The following is a 15,251-nucleotide window of genomic DNA, read 5'->3' as shown; positions in this document are numbered from 1 at the left end:
CGGTGGCGGCCCCTCCTGCCATGTGTGTTGTTGCGAATAAAATTGAAATATTGTATTTGCGGAATTACCCCTGCTTGTGAATCCCTTAAATATAGGAGGCAGTGTAAAAACATCTCTTTGAAAAACCTGAAAGAAAATTCATACAAAAGTATTTCTTAAGCTGATCTCCTGTTTTCAACATGGGGAGTATTTAGAGGAAGTATCACAAGCATTGCATGGACTTTCTGCTGCATCTTCTTGTTAACTTAAGCTAACTCCAGTCCCAAAAATTAGACCTTCATCTGTATTAAAAGAGCGGAAAAGGTTTGAGATGGTGCAATACGCCAACAGATGCTATAGTGTGAAGTAACCCGGTTCTGCATGGGTTACACAGCGTGTCGTAGCGATCCTCTTCTCTCCTGTGCGACACTATCTGCTTACACCATTATCAATAGCTACTCACCGGCCGTTCGATACCAATCGACCTGCGCCGAGGCGCTCGGTGCATTTGCATTCACTCAACCTCACACAATTAGACCCGGGAGTAAATAAGACGCGCTGGCAAAAAAACGCACACGGGGAAAATTAGCTGAACATTACGGGGTGTTATGTTATCGTGTCCTCCGGAGGCGCGATTGTGACGCCACGTCCCCTTAAACACACGGCTGTTATCGCACACTCCGTGTCTTTCTTGTCCACACACGGGGTGAAATCCACCCAAGTGTCTGTGTGTGTGTGTGTGTGTGTGTGTGTGTGTGTGTGTGTACACACAGCGCAGAGTGCTACTGATTGTGTGTATGAGCAGTCCCAGCGCAATTCCTCAGTTTAGTGGAGCATTACGGCTGATCAATAGCTCTGGTGCAGTGGGAGATGTCGGGGTTGGGGCTGCATATTCACACCATTACGGCTGAACTGAGAAATGAGGCACTAAATGAGAAGTATGTGCGTACATATTAGTGTGTGTTAGCGTGTGTGTGTAGATCTTAGTGAGGCAAGAGACAGGCCCCGTCACCCAGGAGACCCCCTGCTACTCGCTAAACTGTACAGAGGGAAGGACGAGCAACTAAGACACAGCATGGTCTCTCTCTCTCTCTCTCTTTCTCTCTTTCTCTCTCTCTCTCTCTCTCTCTCTCTCCTTCCTGTCTTCATTGCAGCCGTCACTGGACTCTACCATCCCCGTCTGAGCGCTCCGTTGGCAACGCGCCCGGCCCCGTCCTCTATTCCCTCTTCAGTCTCGCTTTTCCTACAGAGGTTTCGCATTCTCCCCGTCACCGTTAGACATCACACATTATCCTGTCCTCGCCTCTGTTCCTCCAGCGTTTCCTGATCGTTTCTCTGCTCTCAGCGCCTGTTGGTTCTGTCTGTCTGTCAGATGTTTAAATCGTGCCCAGCTCAGCGTTTATTGCAGACGAAGCATGGTTGGGAATTACAAAAAAGGGCAGAGGCAGTTTGAATGCAATGAGCATTTCCTCTTTCCCTTGGTCTTCTTTCGCGTCTCAACTAACTCCAATGTCAACACATCCACGTCATTACTAGACAGTCAACTGCCGTGGAACAAACATCCAGAGCGTTCTAGTTATCTAGGTTATTTAGGGGGCCGGTTGGATGTATCAAGCAAACACAGGACCTACACCCAGGAGACCGTGTTCGAGTCCCACATAAATAACAAGTTGACTTACTTTAGCCCAGTTTTGTTGTACCTTCCGCACTTTACTAACGGCAGTTACACACCGTATGTTTTGTTGTGTAACCGCAAACCCAGTAGTACCAAGTAAACCTATGTTGGAAGTTTATTTTGAAAGGACACATAATGCAGTGAAAACTGACACACCATTATCACCTCTGTCCTCCTCTGTCCCTGATGGGTACTTTTTTTTACCTTTAAAACACGTTTGTCCTCTATATCCCTTTGTCTCTTACCTCGCTCGTCTCTCTCTCTTTTTTTTATTCCATTTTCTATTTGTTTTTGCTGCCAATGTATTACTGTATCAGCGGGAGAACTCGACAGGACCAATAGTTCACATTTCCTGCCATTTCCTTTAATTCTTTATGTATTCAAATTGTTTTGACATTTACTGGCACAATGAGCTCAAGGTGATCATCATCAAGGCCCCAAGTTAAACTCACACATCAAGTAGTTCATTCCCAAACTGCAGCAATTAACTGCAATCGTCTACCGGCGCTCCGACTAAAGCGCCCACGCCGCGTTGCTCAACAATCGCGAGATGGGGTGTGAAAGCTAGCGGCAACAGTCAGGCGGTCAAACTGCCGCTGCTGTATGAGCAATGGCTTTTGACAAAAAGGTTTTCCAATAGCGTCCCTTTGCGTTTACGTCAGAGCGCTGATAATATAAATCCTTATATTCTGCAGATATTTTCCATTACTCTTCATGCCTATTAAAGTTCAGGTCAGCGAGGTCAGTATAACACAGCTATGCAGCTGGAGTTGGTTGTGTCTATGAAGGGTCCAGTTCTCAAGGGAAGTCAGTCACACGCCTGCGCACTTCAACACTCACAACTGTTTATCAGTATGTTGACATTAGTGAAGCAGACTGGTCGTTGCACGGTCCAGTCTTGTGAGAAAAGATGAGAACATGGGATTCTCCTCCTCTTGACAGGATAGAGCCAATCAGATGTTAGGACGAGGCGAGACGAACCTGTGACGATAACCTGTGTATGAAAGGCCCCACTTCCGTTTGGGGGGCAGTGGTTCTGGACCCAACCTGCGTGTTGCTGTACCACTCACTGCTTTTGCAATTGCAGCGCTGACTACTTTGCTTGTGATCATTTAGTAAATAAATATAGAGAACGAGAGAAGTTGTTGAACTGAGTTCTTCTGGAGGCTACACCAGGAATCCAATAATTAGCACGCATTAACAGCGCGACACGGACAATACTTCATCAATACTCAATAATAATAATCAATCGTCATTCAGGCTACATGCAAATGTTAGAGGAGATGCTGTGGTGTTAAACTCAATAGGGCACAGCCATCTGAAGGAAGAGTACATTAGTCACTGTGTTCACTCTCACACACACAGTGGGATAACACTATGACATCAAGGACGGATCCAGGCCCTCAGCATTGATGTCAGAGCGAGAGAGGCTCTTTTTCTACTTCTATTGTTTGCCTTTTCAAAAAATATATAAAAAAGCTCCACTCTACATCCTTCTCCTTGTCTCTTACATACAAATCTCCTTCACTCTTAACAGTATCTGTTCCATCTCCACAGCTCAATATTTCCTCCCTCTCTCTCTCTCGCCTTCCTTCTATTCTTCTGCTCACTCCAAAGTGAGCGACCTCACTTCTCATTTCCGACGCCTCTTCCTCTTCCCCCTCCTTTCCTCGCCAATCTCTCCATCTCCTCTGCAAAACATCTCCATCTTATGAAGTAATTAATGTCAGTTAAATAAAGAGGTGATCCGACGAGACCTCTCATTTCTACAAAAGCCAAAAACCGTTAACATACTGGAAAGAGATTCTTTACATTGTGCTGGCAGATTTTTGTAAATGTTTCAAGAAAAAAACAATCTTACGGTGCCCAAAAACACACAACAGTTCATTAAAAAAGCTGGATATTTGTTCTCGCTGTTCCCACGTCTCTGTTTCTTTATCAAACCAGCGAAAATGTTCACAGTTTTCATGCGATTTTGGCTGAAAAACTGAACATCAGCGGCACTTGATGTAGTCAAATCAACCGATTTTCGTTTTTATTCCGCTACCTTTCAGTCTGCTCTGCAAACATTTCTACGCCTTTCATTTATCTGTCGAGTCCCCCTTTTCTTTCACACACACACACACACACACACACACACACACACACACACACGATCCCTTTCCTCGTTCATCTGCCCAAGCGCCCCGCCGCCTAATCGCTCACTTCCTACCTTCACAGCTGCTGTGTCCCTCCTCGTAGCCGGCGCTGCAGCTGCACTTCCCAATGGGCACCAGCCACTCCCCCTCGGCGCTGCAGTGCATCCTGGGAGGGCTGTCGGCGTCCACCTCGGAGTTGTTGACGCAGGCGCCGCGCACCTCCACCAGCGTGGCGAAGGCCGCCTCGGCCACCGTGTCGGGGAACACCGCCAGGTTCTGGACGGTGGCGAGGCAGCGCTTGTAGTACACCCGCACGGCCACCAGGGCCACGCAGGCGCCCACGTCCTGGAAGGCCAGGTGGAAGCCCTTGCGGTTGAGGTGGCCGATCTCGCGCACCTCCGTGTTCAGCTTCATCTTCCGCTCGCCGAGGTCGCCCTGCGTGAAGCTCTCGTCCGCGGCGATGGTGTCGATCTTGGTGTAGCGGTCCTCGCGGGTCACGCCGCCCAGGTCCCGGTCCGTCTCCACGTAGAGGAGGTTGAAGGTCTCCTTGCACGTGCCCGCCACGCCGGGGATGCTGTTGCAGTCGCGCAGCGTGAACTGGAGCTCCACGAAGATGCGCTGGCCGCCGCGCCGCGCCACCCAGCCCGTCTGCAGCCAGTTGTTCTGCTGCGTGGGCTCCATCACGTTACACACCTGGTAGGTCCGGATCGGCTTGTACTTCTCGTCCACGCCGCTTATCTCCTCCCACTGAAGAGATGGAGGCAGGTAGGAAGAAGGGGAAGAAAACAAAAAGGAGGATTAAAAAAAGGTGGAGGTGACGTGAGGAGGATGAGAGGAAATATCCAAGAGGAGAGGAAAACAAGAGGACGGGGAGGATGGCCATGGGATTATATGATTTAAACAAAAAGAAAAAAACAGCGAGCAAAAACATGAGGGAGCGAAAGGGCAGAAAACAAAGTAAAGTGAGGTGGGCAGAAGGCGACAAAGATAATGAAAAAGAAAGTCAAAAGTCGGAGAACACAGTCGGTGCAGGTTAACGGTCCAATGACATAACCTGATGAGTGGGTGTCTGCAGAAGCGTCGGCACTCAGACGCTTCAATAACGTCACGGAGTAAGATGACAAACGGCACAACCTCGGCCATTACATCAGCCTCGGGTGCCGTGTTCTGAAACCCTGGGTCAGACCTGAGTCGCTTGTTCAGCCCGGGTCTCTTTTATCTCACCAAAGGTAATGGCATTTGAGAGGAATGCTCCACGAATATTTCCGCCTCCGCGCCGCTGCTGCTTGCATTCACTCATTAGAAATTGCCTTTAGAATAAACACATGCTCACATTTTCTCTGGCAAATGGTTAATGAACAAAGAAGTTGTTGAAAGTAAAGTGGAATTACTCAAAATAATTTAGGATTCAGAGCAGCTGTAGCCTTCCCAATAGAGATCTATTCACCAGTTAAGGCACTGTACATACATGATTAAAAGGTGACTTATACAGAATATTTTTAATTTCGTTGCTGAATTGAGGGTCTTTCTTTTTGTATTTTTTATTTATGTTTCATTAAATTTCTTTCTTTTCCAATCAAATAAAAAAAACATGGCTTGTGTACGGGCCACAGGTCATGAAGGTGTGTTTGGCCACAACCATCCAACAACAACAATCCTGTCACAGTTTTAACAATAGACAGCTGTTGTTGTTACATTAACACAATAAAGACGTGAAGCGGGTTGGATCATCTTAAAGTCTATGCACTTCAAGCAATTTATGGTCAGCGAATTGCACCACTATTGTTATATTAGCTTAAGTTATTGGCAGAGGGTGTTTACAATTGTTCTGTTGGTCCAGTAAAAGTTTTGAGGCCTTGAAACATTAAGTTCAACTCGCCAGTTCAACAGCACGCAAAGTATCTACTCAGTCCCTAAATATGTCCGACAACGGCAGAGTTATGAATATGATTGATTTACTTTCAATGAGAGTGAGGAAAAACTATTAATCTGATATATTATTTGTTCAATGGATGAATGATTACAACTGCATGTCACTTTTTGAATTACAGAGAAGTACTCCGACTTGACAGAAGTCACTCTGATACTCTGTCTCTCTCACACACACACACACACACACACACACACACACACACACACACAAACACACAGAAAGCCAGGCAGTGGAAATAGATTATCTGGTGATGGTAATGTGATAAAGTGCTACTAAGAGGCAGTGTGTTCTCTCTCGGTTCTACTGGGGGATCGCAGGTGAGTCACACAAGTCCATTAATCTTAGATTTGGCTTTGCATGTGGTCCGACACACTAAACTATACACTAAACAGTTGTGCATTTGTACACTGCTGTTCATATAATAGACACCTTGGGTGTGTTGGACACTTAAAAGCCGGCCTCCAGGTGGGAAGTAAGTGACAAAGTGCTTCGGCGGATTCTTTGAAAAAAAAAAGAGGCTCTTGGCTTTGTCTTACAGTCATAACTTAGCGCTAAGCTTTTTTTTTTTTACAAGCGATCGATACTAAGAAGGGACCATTTATCTGTGTGGAGGAATATCTGTGTGACTGGTTTAGACACTGCTGTAGCCTCGCCTGCATAAGCACCATCGATTAATGATAATGATGAGCTCTGGACTAGGAGACAAGAGAAAGGTGTGAGAAAGTAAGGGGACGCTGGGTAGAACGAGGAAGAGGTAGAAACAGCATGAACAGGGGGATGAAAACGAGGTGGTCTGGGCAAGCTGTTAAGCAAGCAGCTGTGTTCTGGAGCCGAGGCACCAACGGAAAAATACACAAACAGACAGATTTGCAGGTGAAAACAAAATGCAAGTAAGCACACTTACCCCGTTGGGGGGATAGGACGTCCAGCCCAGCTCGGCTTGAGTCTCTTTAGAATTCAGCAGCACCACTGCAGGAAATAAAAGGGAGGGGAGAAACACAAACAGAAGCACCGAGGTCAATTTAGAAGGCGGTCTGCATTTATTTTATCTTGTCAGTATAAATAACTTTGTCAACAGTGTGCCACGAGTGCCTGTCAAACAGGACTGACTCATACAGTCAGAATGGTCTTTCACAGGTCCAACAATGCAGGAGCAACATGACCTGCCACGTTTGGAATAATGAAAGAAAGCCATTAACACGAAGGCAGGCCTGTCAAAACCTAGCGAGGGTGAACGTATCCTTTGATGAGGGCCTTAATATCATCGGTTTGAGGACTTAAGCTTGACAAAGAGCTCTCCATCATCCGCTGGCCTCAGCAGTAAAAACAGGCAGTTAGGCGCGCTCTCGTGCAAGCAAAACCCGGCAGAGGAGCTTTCAAAAGAAGTCGCGAGAATAACGGTCCTCTCGGTTAGCTTTCAATTTGTAAGGGGATCAGGCATGAGCTTGAATCGGGATTTCAGAACCATGGACAGTGAGCGAGAGGAAGGTTTGAGTCGGGTTTCAGGACCATGGACAGGTATCTAGAGGAAGCTTTGATTCAGGATTTCAGGACCATGGACAGGGAGCTAGAGGACTCTTTGATTCAGGATTTCAGGACCATGGACAGGGAGCTAGAGGACTCTTTGAGTCTGGTTTTCAGGACCATGGACAGGGAGCTAGAGGACTCTTTGAGTCCTTTTTTTTAGGTCCATGGACAGGGAGCAGGTGTGAGCTTTGAGTCGGGTTTTTATGACCATGGACAGGGATCTAGAGGACGCTTTGAGTCCTTTTTTTTAGGTCCATGGACAGGGAACTAGAGGAAACGTTGCCTCTGGTTTTCAGAACCATGGACAGGGAGCTAGAGGAAGCTTTGAGTCGGGTTTTCAGGACCATTATTATTAATATATATATATATATATATATATATATATATATATATATATATATATATATATATATATATATATATTATTAATATATATATATATATATACACACACACACAAAGGAGCAACACTGGTAAGCTACAAAATTACATAATAACCTAAATACTAATAAGAATAAGAAAGCGGCCCTTTAAATTTGGGAACACTTTTATTCATATATTTAAATGCTTCAGAAAATAATTTCATAATTTGCTGACATTTCATAGACAAGTGATTAACCTAGATAATATAATCAAAACAGTTTTCAGTTTCAGATATTTTGTAGTACTACTACGACTTCTGCTTAAGTACAAGATCTAAAAAACATCCACCACCGAAAAAACACAATGCAAACGGTGACAGAGAGCATTACAGAGTTCCTAACACGCTGCTCAACCAACACCAGGCATGTCAACCGAGAAGCGACAGTTCAGCGTTCATGTCGTCCTTTGAGCAGCCGGAGCGAGGATGGCCGTTGTTTCAAAGTCAGTAGTATACGGCAGCGAACACCTGAGAGCCATCATCAGCACATTTATCATAATCTATAATGTAATATCAACATCTGTCGCGACATATGGTGAGCTGCATTACCGCCTCATTTTTTAAAGGATTTTGCTGACATTAAAGTTACCGGTGCTTTAAGCTCGTCTGCTTAAAAAGACCCTCTGCGGTGCGCCCACCCCTTCACACACACACACACACACACACACACACACACACACACACACATGCACAGTGTTTCTGACACGTAGAGCCTTGAGGCAATATGAGTCTGACAACCAGACAAAACCTTTCTAGTACTTTGAAGAACTCCCTGCAAAGACCCTTGAAAAGTGCCACCTTCCCTCATGTACTTTAACTTTTGTTATCTGCTTTGACTTTGAACCATGCGAGGAGCCTTGTAAGGGCCATTAAAAACAACCTGTGTGACAGTCAAGAGGAGACTCCTCGACATGAAACCATTTCCTGCTTTCTTAAAAAAGAAGAGGAAAAGACTTTGATCTCATACTCACTGCTACGCGACACATATTTGACTACATCAACATTAATACACGGCCCGCAAAGAGTAGAAACCTACGCAACATGACTCATGCGGTAGGCCTGTAAAAGAAAAGAAAAAAAAAGTGTAACCTCACTGAGTCATGCTCTGACAGGGAGGCTATGGACTCCGACACAAAGATGTGCTGAAGCACCCAAACGGGACGGAGGATTTTTGATGTGTTACAGAAAGCAAGTGTCGAAAACAAACGTGTCGATACATTGGATGATTTTGTTCAAACCAACCCACGTTTGACTTATTTGTGTTCACAATATTAAAAAGGGACACGACGCCAGCCGCTCGGGGGAGGAATAACAATAATAAGATGACATAAACATTATTATGAGATTCATGAAAATTGCTCTTCAGCATCAGCGCAGTTTGGATCGATAGATCCCTCAGCAGCCAATGAGTGAAAAGGGTCTTTTTCTCTTTTTTTTGCATGAGACACTGGCACCTTAGCCGAGGTGGGTCGAGTCTCGCATGAACCTCCCGTGAGAGGTCCTTTACTAAACACTTAACTTCAATATTTTTTGGGGGGGGTTAACACTGCCGGGTGCCCAAAGCAGGGTTCTGCGGTTCGCTGATAACATAGAGGCATTCGAAGGAGATTAGAGAGGGAGAGGCCAAGGGTGGTGGAGGGACACTGAGAAAAGGCGGAGGTGGGAGAAGGGCGAAAAAGAGAAGCCAGACAGAAAGCCAACATGAAAAGACAGAAAAATTCAAAAAGTTGAGTCGACAAGAGAAAAAATAAAAAAGGAAAAAAGGAGGAGGAGCACACGAAGTGCAAATAAATGAATACTCGGGGCAATACACAAAGGGATCAGTGTGCCTTAGTGAGCAGTCAGTCAGTCACAGAGAGAGAGACTCCGAGGACAAAGTTGGCACTATGATCACACACTGAACACATAAGTCCTGTAATCATAGCCTAGTTAGACAGACTAATGGGCCTTTGGGGGCAGGAGAGGAGAGAGAGAAATACAGAGAGAAAAGGAAACCAAAGGAAGGGTCACTAAGCGCGGGGGTGGTGGGGGGTTAGAAAAAGAACATGTGACAAAGAAACAAAAGCTCTCCCTCTCTGCAGCCCGTGGCTCGGACTAAAAGACGTGACAGATGAGCTACTAAACACCAATTTTAAAGCTTGTTTCATCAATAATTGGTCATCATTATGCAGACAATGTAGATCTGTGATCTGTGAGCCATTTTTTTTGTGTGTGTGTGGGGGGGGGGGTGAGGGTGACTTCCATCCCTAAGTCCTCACGAGACTCACAGGGCTTCCAGCTCGCCGCAGTGTGCCGGAGGAGAGGGTGGACGGGCCTAAACAAGCACAAGACTTTCACCAAGGAAACTATATGACAACATTGTTGGAAGTATGTTTTTACATGGATTCGTGGCTGCCTGGAACCAGGGGGGAGGACCCTGGTCCTCCCCCCCTGGCCCTGCTGATGCAACCATGGCCCTGCTGATGCAACTGGCCTGGAGCCGGTCCTGCCAGCTGCCATGGCCCTGCTTTCTCCTCCCACTGCCCCTGGGATGCCCCTCCTCTCTACCTCCTTCTGCGTAATGGATCATGACAATCTGGATCATAGACCATGCCTACTACTCATTATATGAATAATTTCTGTCACATTCATTGAATGTGCTGTAACTCCGTTACGTTATTCATTCTGGCCACATGACATCTATTGCTTCTGTCCATCCGGGGAGAGGGATCCTCCTCTGTTGCTCTCCCTCAGGTTTCGTCCCCTTTTTTCCCTGTGAAAGGGTTTTTACTATCTTTATTGGGGGAGTTTTTCCTGATCCGATGTGAGGTCCCGGGATAGGGATGTCATGTGTACAGATTGTAAAGCCCTCCGAGGCAAACTTGTATTTGTGATGTTGGGCTATATAAAATAAACTGAATTGAAGTACATTTTTTTAAAGAGTATGCAACAAGCAGAAACTTGACGCACTCTCCAAACCGTCGGTGAGCACAGAATCAAAGACTATCAAAGAGCATTTAGGGAAGAGTAATACAGAAAAAATACCAAAAAAAAGAACTGGATCAATTACCATGAGAAAGCACAGAAACACCACCGTAACGGAGCAAAGGCTATTTTGATGTCTTGAAATTCAAGCCTTTCACTTTTCTAACGGTCTAGGAAGTACTCTTCTGGGAGGGAAGGTACGCTAAAGCTGGCGTACAAGAGAAATACAGAAATAAACTGGTTTTTCTTTAGAGTGGAAAACATCAACTGTGTTTTTTTTCTCTCTTAGAAACAACTTTCTTTAAGAATGTTTTCAGACTGTGGACTGCATCATGGGAGGAGTGAGTCTGACTTGAAATGGTCTACCTCAATGTCCTGTGTGTTGGTGAAGGCCTTCATGTAGGGCTGTGCATATACCGGTTCAACCGGTATACCGGTTTCAGTATGGTATGAATTTTTCATATACCGTCATACCGGTCGCCGCTTTTGGCAGGCAACACCATGTAATGGTTAAAGCTGAAGGAACAGCGGACGGAGCTACTTAGGTTTCATGGTGACTCACTTGATTCATGGTTTGAAAGAAATGATTTCGCCAAAATGCGTCCTGGTTAAATTAATTCGCCAAAATGTCCGCCCACACAGGAAGACTCTTCTTGTGCAGGAAGAAGTCTCTTCCTGTGCGGCTGAGTAGGCGGGATTTAACCAGCATGCATTTTGGCGATGTCATTTCTTTAAAACCATGAGTCAACTTCTATCCGTGAGACATAAGTAGCTCATACCGCTGTACACGCAGCTGTGACTGTAAACATTAAATGTTGCTGCCTGCCAAAGAATGACAATAGTCGTTGCGCATGCGCCACTAGTATGAAGGGATATGAAATAACTACATTCCCCTGGGTCCTAAATCCCTCCATGTTTAGCTTAACACAACCTATGTACCACAGCTGCTGGCCAGTTGCGAGCGAGTGGTGAAAGGTGGCGGCGGTCCTTTTCGGCGTCAATAAATGAATGTGTTTATTTGGAAAAAAATACTGTGATATACCGTAAATCCGCCAGAATCTTACAAAATACCGTGATATGAATTTTTGGCCATACCGCCCAGCCATACCTTCATGTGTGTGAAGACGCAGGAGGTGGATTGTAATGCGCCTTCACACACATGCGTTTGCTTGCGATGGAGTCCCATCTAAAGTATATCTGAAAGTGCGAGCGTCCATTTTCTACTTTGCTCGATACACAATGATGAGGTTGAGATTCTTCCTGGTAGAACTAAATGTGTCACTCCCGAACTGAGAGCAAAGGCAGACTTGGTGTACGACATTCTGTTACATTCTGAATTACGGGACGTCCGTCTCTGCTGGAGAGCGGCTCACCGACACACAAGCATACCCCTGCAAACACGAGACCATTTGAATCCCTCCCGGGGAAAGCGGCTTGTTTCATAATTCGTCTTCGGGAACGTTCTACAGCCTGGAGGCAGGATTAGCTCAGGCTTTCACCGGCCTCACCGAGACCTGCGGGGGGCTACTCATCATCCAGCCTCCACCAAGGCAGACTACAGGGGTGCCCGAAGACAGAGCTCCAAGACACTGATGCTCCACTAGGACCACCGCTGTCCAGCCATTCCCCTTCTTATACAAACAGGAAGAGGAAGAGGAGGAAGAGGAGGAGGAGGAGGGGCTGAGACTTCAAAACGGCCTGAAGATAAGAATGACTGAGGGCCAAAGGAAGTATGAGATACAACGAGGATGGAAGCGTTGAGACTTTGGACTCCAAATCACATTAAGTCACACAAATTAGAGAATGGAGACTTGACTTTATAATTAAAACAAGCCTTGCTCCCTAAAGACTTGGAGGAAGGAATTGAAAACATTCAAGTCTCAGATAATAACAAATAATGGAGCCCGTTACAGGCACACTTTGTATAGCCATGCAGCGAGATAATGCTTGACTGCAGTATGTGGAACACACTCTTTGCACAGCTTTAATAAGAACATATGTAACCAGAATAATAATACCCCTAACAATAATAAAGAGCTGAAGGACATGTATATATACTTTTTTTAGTTTGCTACTAAAGACATGTGACATGACTTGTTTTTTCCCCCTCAAAAGACTTGACCTGAACTTGCCTCAAAGACTCGATACATGGGACATGCTTTCACGGGCGAGAGACTTTGAGATTGAGTTTGATTTGTGGCAATGGTTTGAGACTCGACTCAGACCCGTCGGCTTGACTGTAGACTTCGGCGGGATTTGCTCCTCAAGGATCTGAAACTTGACTGAAGAGGCTTTTTTTGTTGTTGACAGATTTGAAATTTGACTTTGATCTGTGTCAACAGACGTCGACTCAGACTTATTGAACGAAAGACGCAAGACTTGAGACTTGACCTTGCAAAGCAATTTACCCTTCAATGACTTGAGACTTGACCTTGCCTTGAAACACCTACAAAATATAAATATATAGAATATTACATGTCCTGATGATGATGATGGCGATGATGATAAAAGGAAATCTAGGTGAGAATCCAAGAGTGAAGCAAGAAGGGTTCAGGACAGATCAAAGTGGTGCGTAGCAAATGTAAAATGTAAAATACACAGGTATGTCCACTTGTAGCGGAGAGTTTTTTGCAGGGTGTAGTTTTCTGACCCCCAAAGAGGGAGACGGGTTCGTTATTTCAAGACTGCACTGAAAATATATGGAAGCAGAAGCATCCCCTCGAGGCCGTGTGGGACGAACAGTCCCGCTCGAGGACACTGCAGCAGGGTGGGAACACGGGGCGCCGAATCGCGAGCGCTTCATATGAAAAACAATCTCCCCGTTTGCCGCACTACCCGGCTGCCCACGGACGTGGGCGGGAAGATGATGTATAGTTCGACAGAAGCAATACAGTAATGCTTCTGGAGGACAGATAAAAAATAAATAAAAAAGGATAAATGGATGGGGATATGAAGTGTCACATAAAAACACAAACAGCCACATAAAAGATAAATGCCGGGTATAAACGGACACACACACAAATCAGGGAAAAGCAAACACTCACCACCTTCTTAGACAAATGGTGTCGGGGAACTCTTTATCCCTGACACACACACACACACACACACACACACAAACACACACAGTACCACAAAAGCAGTTCCAACAACAGAGCGCATTAAATTCTCTCCTTTTAACAGAGTCATTAAACTTTCAACTTGGGCGCTGTGACACACTGTAAAGAGACCAGGCTGTCGGCTCTCTAAAGCCCACCGCGCATTTACCTACACGCCGCGAGACGACGGGGTTAACAGTGAAATGCTCTCACGGTGCGGCGCATGATGGTCTGTACTCTGGAAAGTAAGACGTCAACGGTGGGACTGTTACTCAGGGCCATTCATTGAATGAACTCATTTGTTGATTTCAGGGGTTAGTAATTGTTGTTTTATATCAGTGGTTCTCAAACTGTAGGGCGCGCCCCTCTAGTGGGGGGCGAAGGTATTGTAGGTGGGGCGTGGGTGGATGCAGATTTTTATTTGTTATAATCCTTTAGTTATTATCTTAAAAAGATATTCAGTGCAAAACAGGTTAATTGCAGCTACAATGTCTATTTCTTTGCAAAATATTAGTTCTTTTTTGCACAGATCGAACTTTATTTGCATTGTTCTAGTAGAGTGATTGCACATGTTATTAGTTTTTGTCTCATGGAGCAATCCGGTTTACTTTGATTGCAATTTTCTTTATTCTATTATTTGAAGAAGCATGGTGTCACAAAAAGTTATTTCAATAAATATTCAGTGTAGACCATTTTGTTTACAATTTTCTCGTGGTACGAACATCTTTCTTCCTCCAAAGTGGGGCGTGACAAAAACGGTTTGAGAACCACTGATTTATATCATGAATGAGCATCATGAGCTGCCAGAACCAAAGGGGTTTCAGTTTTCTGTGTAAGGGTGTATAGTTTGAGCTGAGGGTATTATATAAAAAAGAAGTCAATCCTCTCACAGCTTTACATTATATGATGAACAAAAAAACAGCATGAAACCAAGTCTTTCTGGTAGAAGCCAGTGAAGTCAGCATCTGCAGCTCCTTTACATCCAGATTAAAGACTTTTCTGTTTGCTGTTGCCTTTAATTGAACCAGATTCAAGGATATTAATCAATTTCTGCATCCTGCATTTAATTTCTTAAACTGCACTGCAACCTTTATTACATTTGTGTTGGCTTTTTGACTGTTTCTTAATGTTTTAAAATAAAGGTTCTTAATTGTTTTTAAATCTTGTTTTCTTCTGCATTATGTGTTGATGCTTTTATGTGAAGCGCTTTGCATCGCCTTGTTGTTGAAATGTGCTATACAAATAAACGTGCCTGGTTAGGGTTAGGCCTTACTGGTGTGGCAACAGGTGTTTTACGGTCATAGTTTCTTAAAAAAGAAGATTCCCTGTGACTAGCTCACTGGGCTGAATGTTTGGAGAGCAGCGGCGTGAAAGGACCGAGGAACATCAAGGCTGAATCCGCATGAAGCAGAAGCACCAGGTGCTGTTTCACCTCGACGACGGCGACAACCTTAATGAAGTCCAACCCCAGAGGCGAGGGAGAGGACATCACATGGTACGTGATGTCCACGTCTCCCAT

At 45.1% G+C, this 15,251-nt stretch overlaps 1 protein-coding gene across 1 annotated transcript in view; it reads right to left on the bottom strand.

Moving 5' to 3' along the window:
* Window positions 1–15,251, bottom strand: part of epha10 (EPH receptor A10) — a gene marked incomplete at both ends in the record, with an annotated part of 136,659 nt that overhangs the window by 93,104 nt on the left and 28,304 nt on the right. Inside the window, 2 exons of the mRNA XM_079232447.1 lie at window positions 3,867–4,539; window positions 6,630–6,694. Coding sequence (XP_079088573.1) covers window positions 3,867–4,539; window positions 6,630–6,694 — 738 coding nt within the window. The remainder of the gene's footprint in view (window positions 1–3,866; window positions 4,540–6,629; window positions 6,695–15,251) is intronic.

This window comes from Taurulus bubalis, assembly GCF_910589615.1.
Source record: "Taurulus bubalis genome assembly, chromosome: 16".
NCBI lineage: Eukaryota > Metazoa > Chordata > Actinopteri > Perciformes > Cottidae > Taurulus > Taurulus bubalis.
The sequence above is the reverse complement of the archived record's forward strand: the minus strand, read 5'-3'. Positions and strand labels throughout refer to the sequence as shown.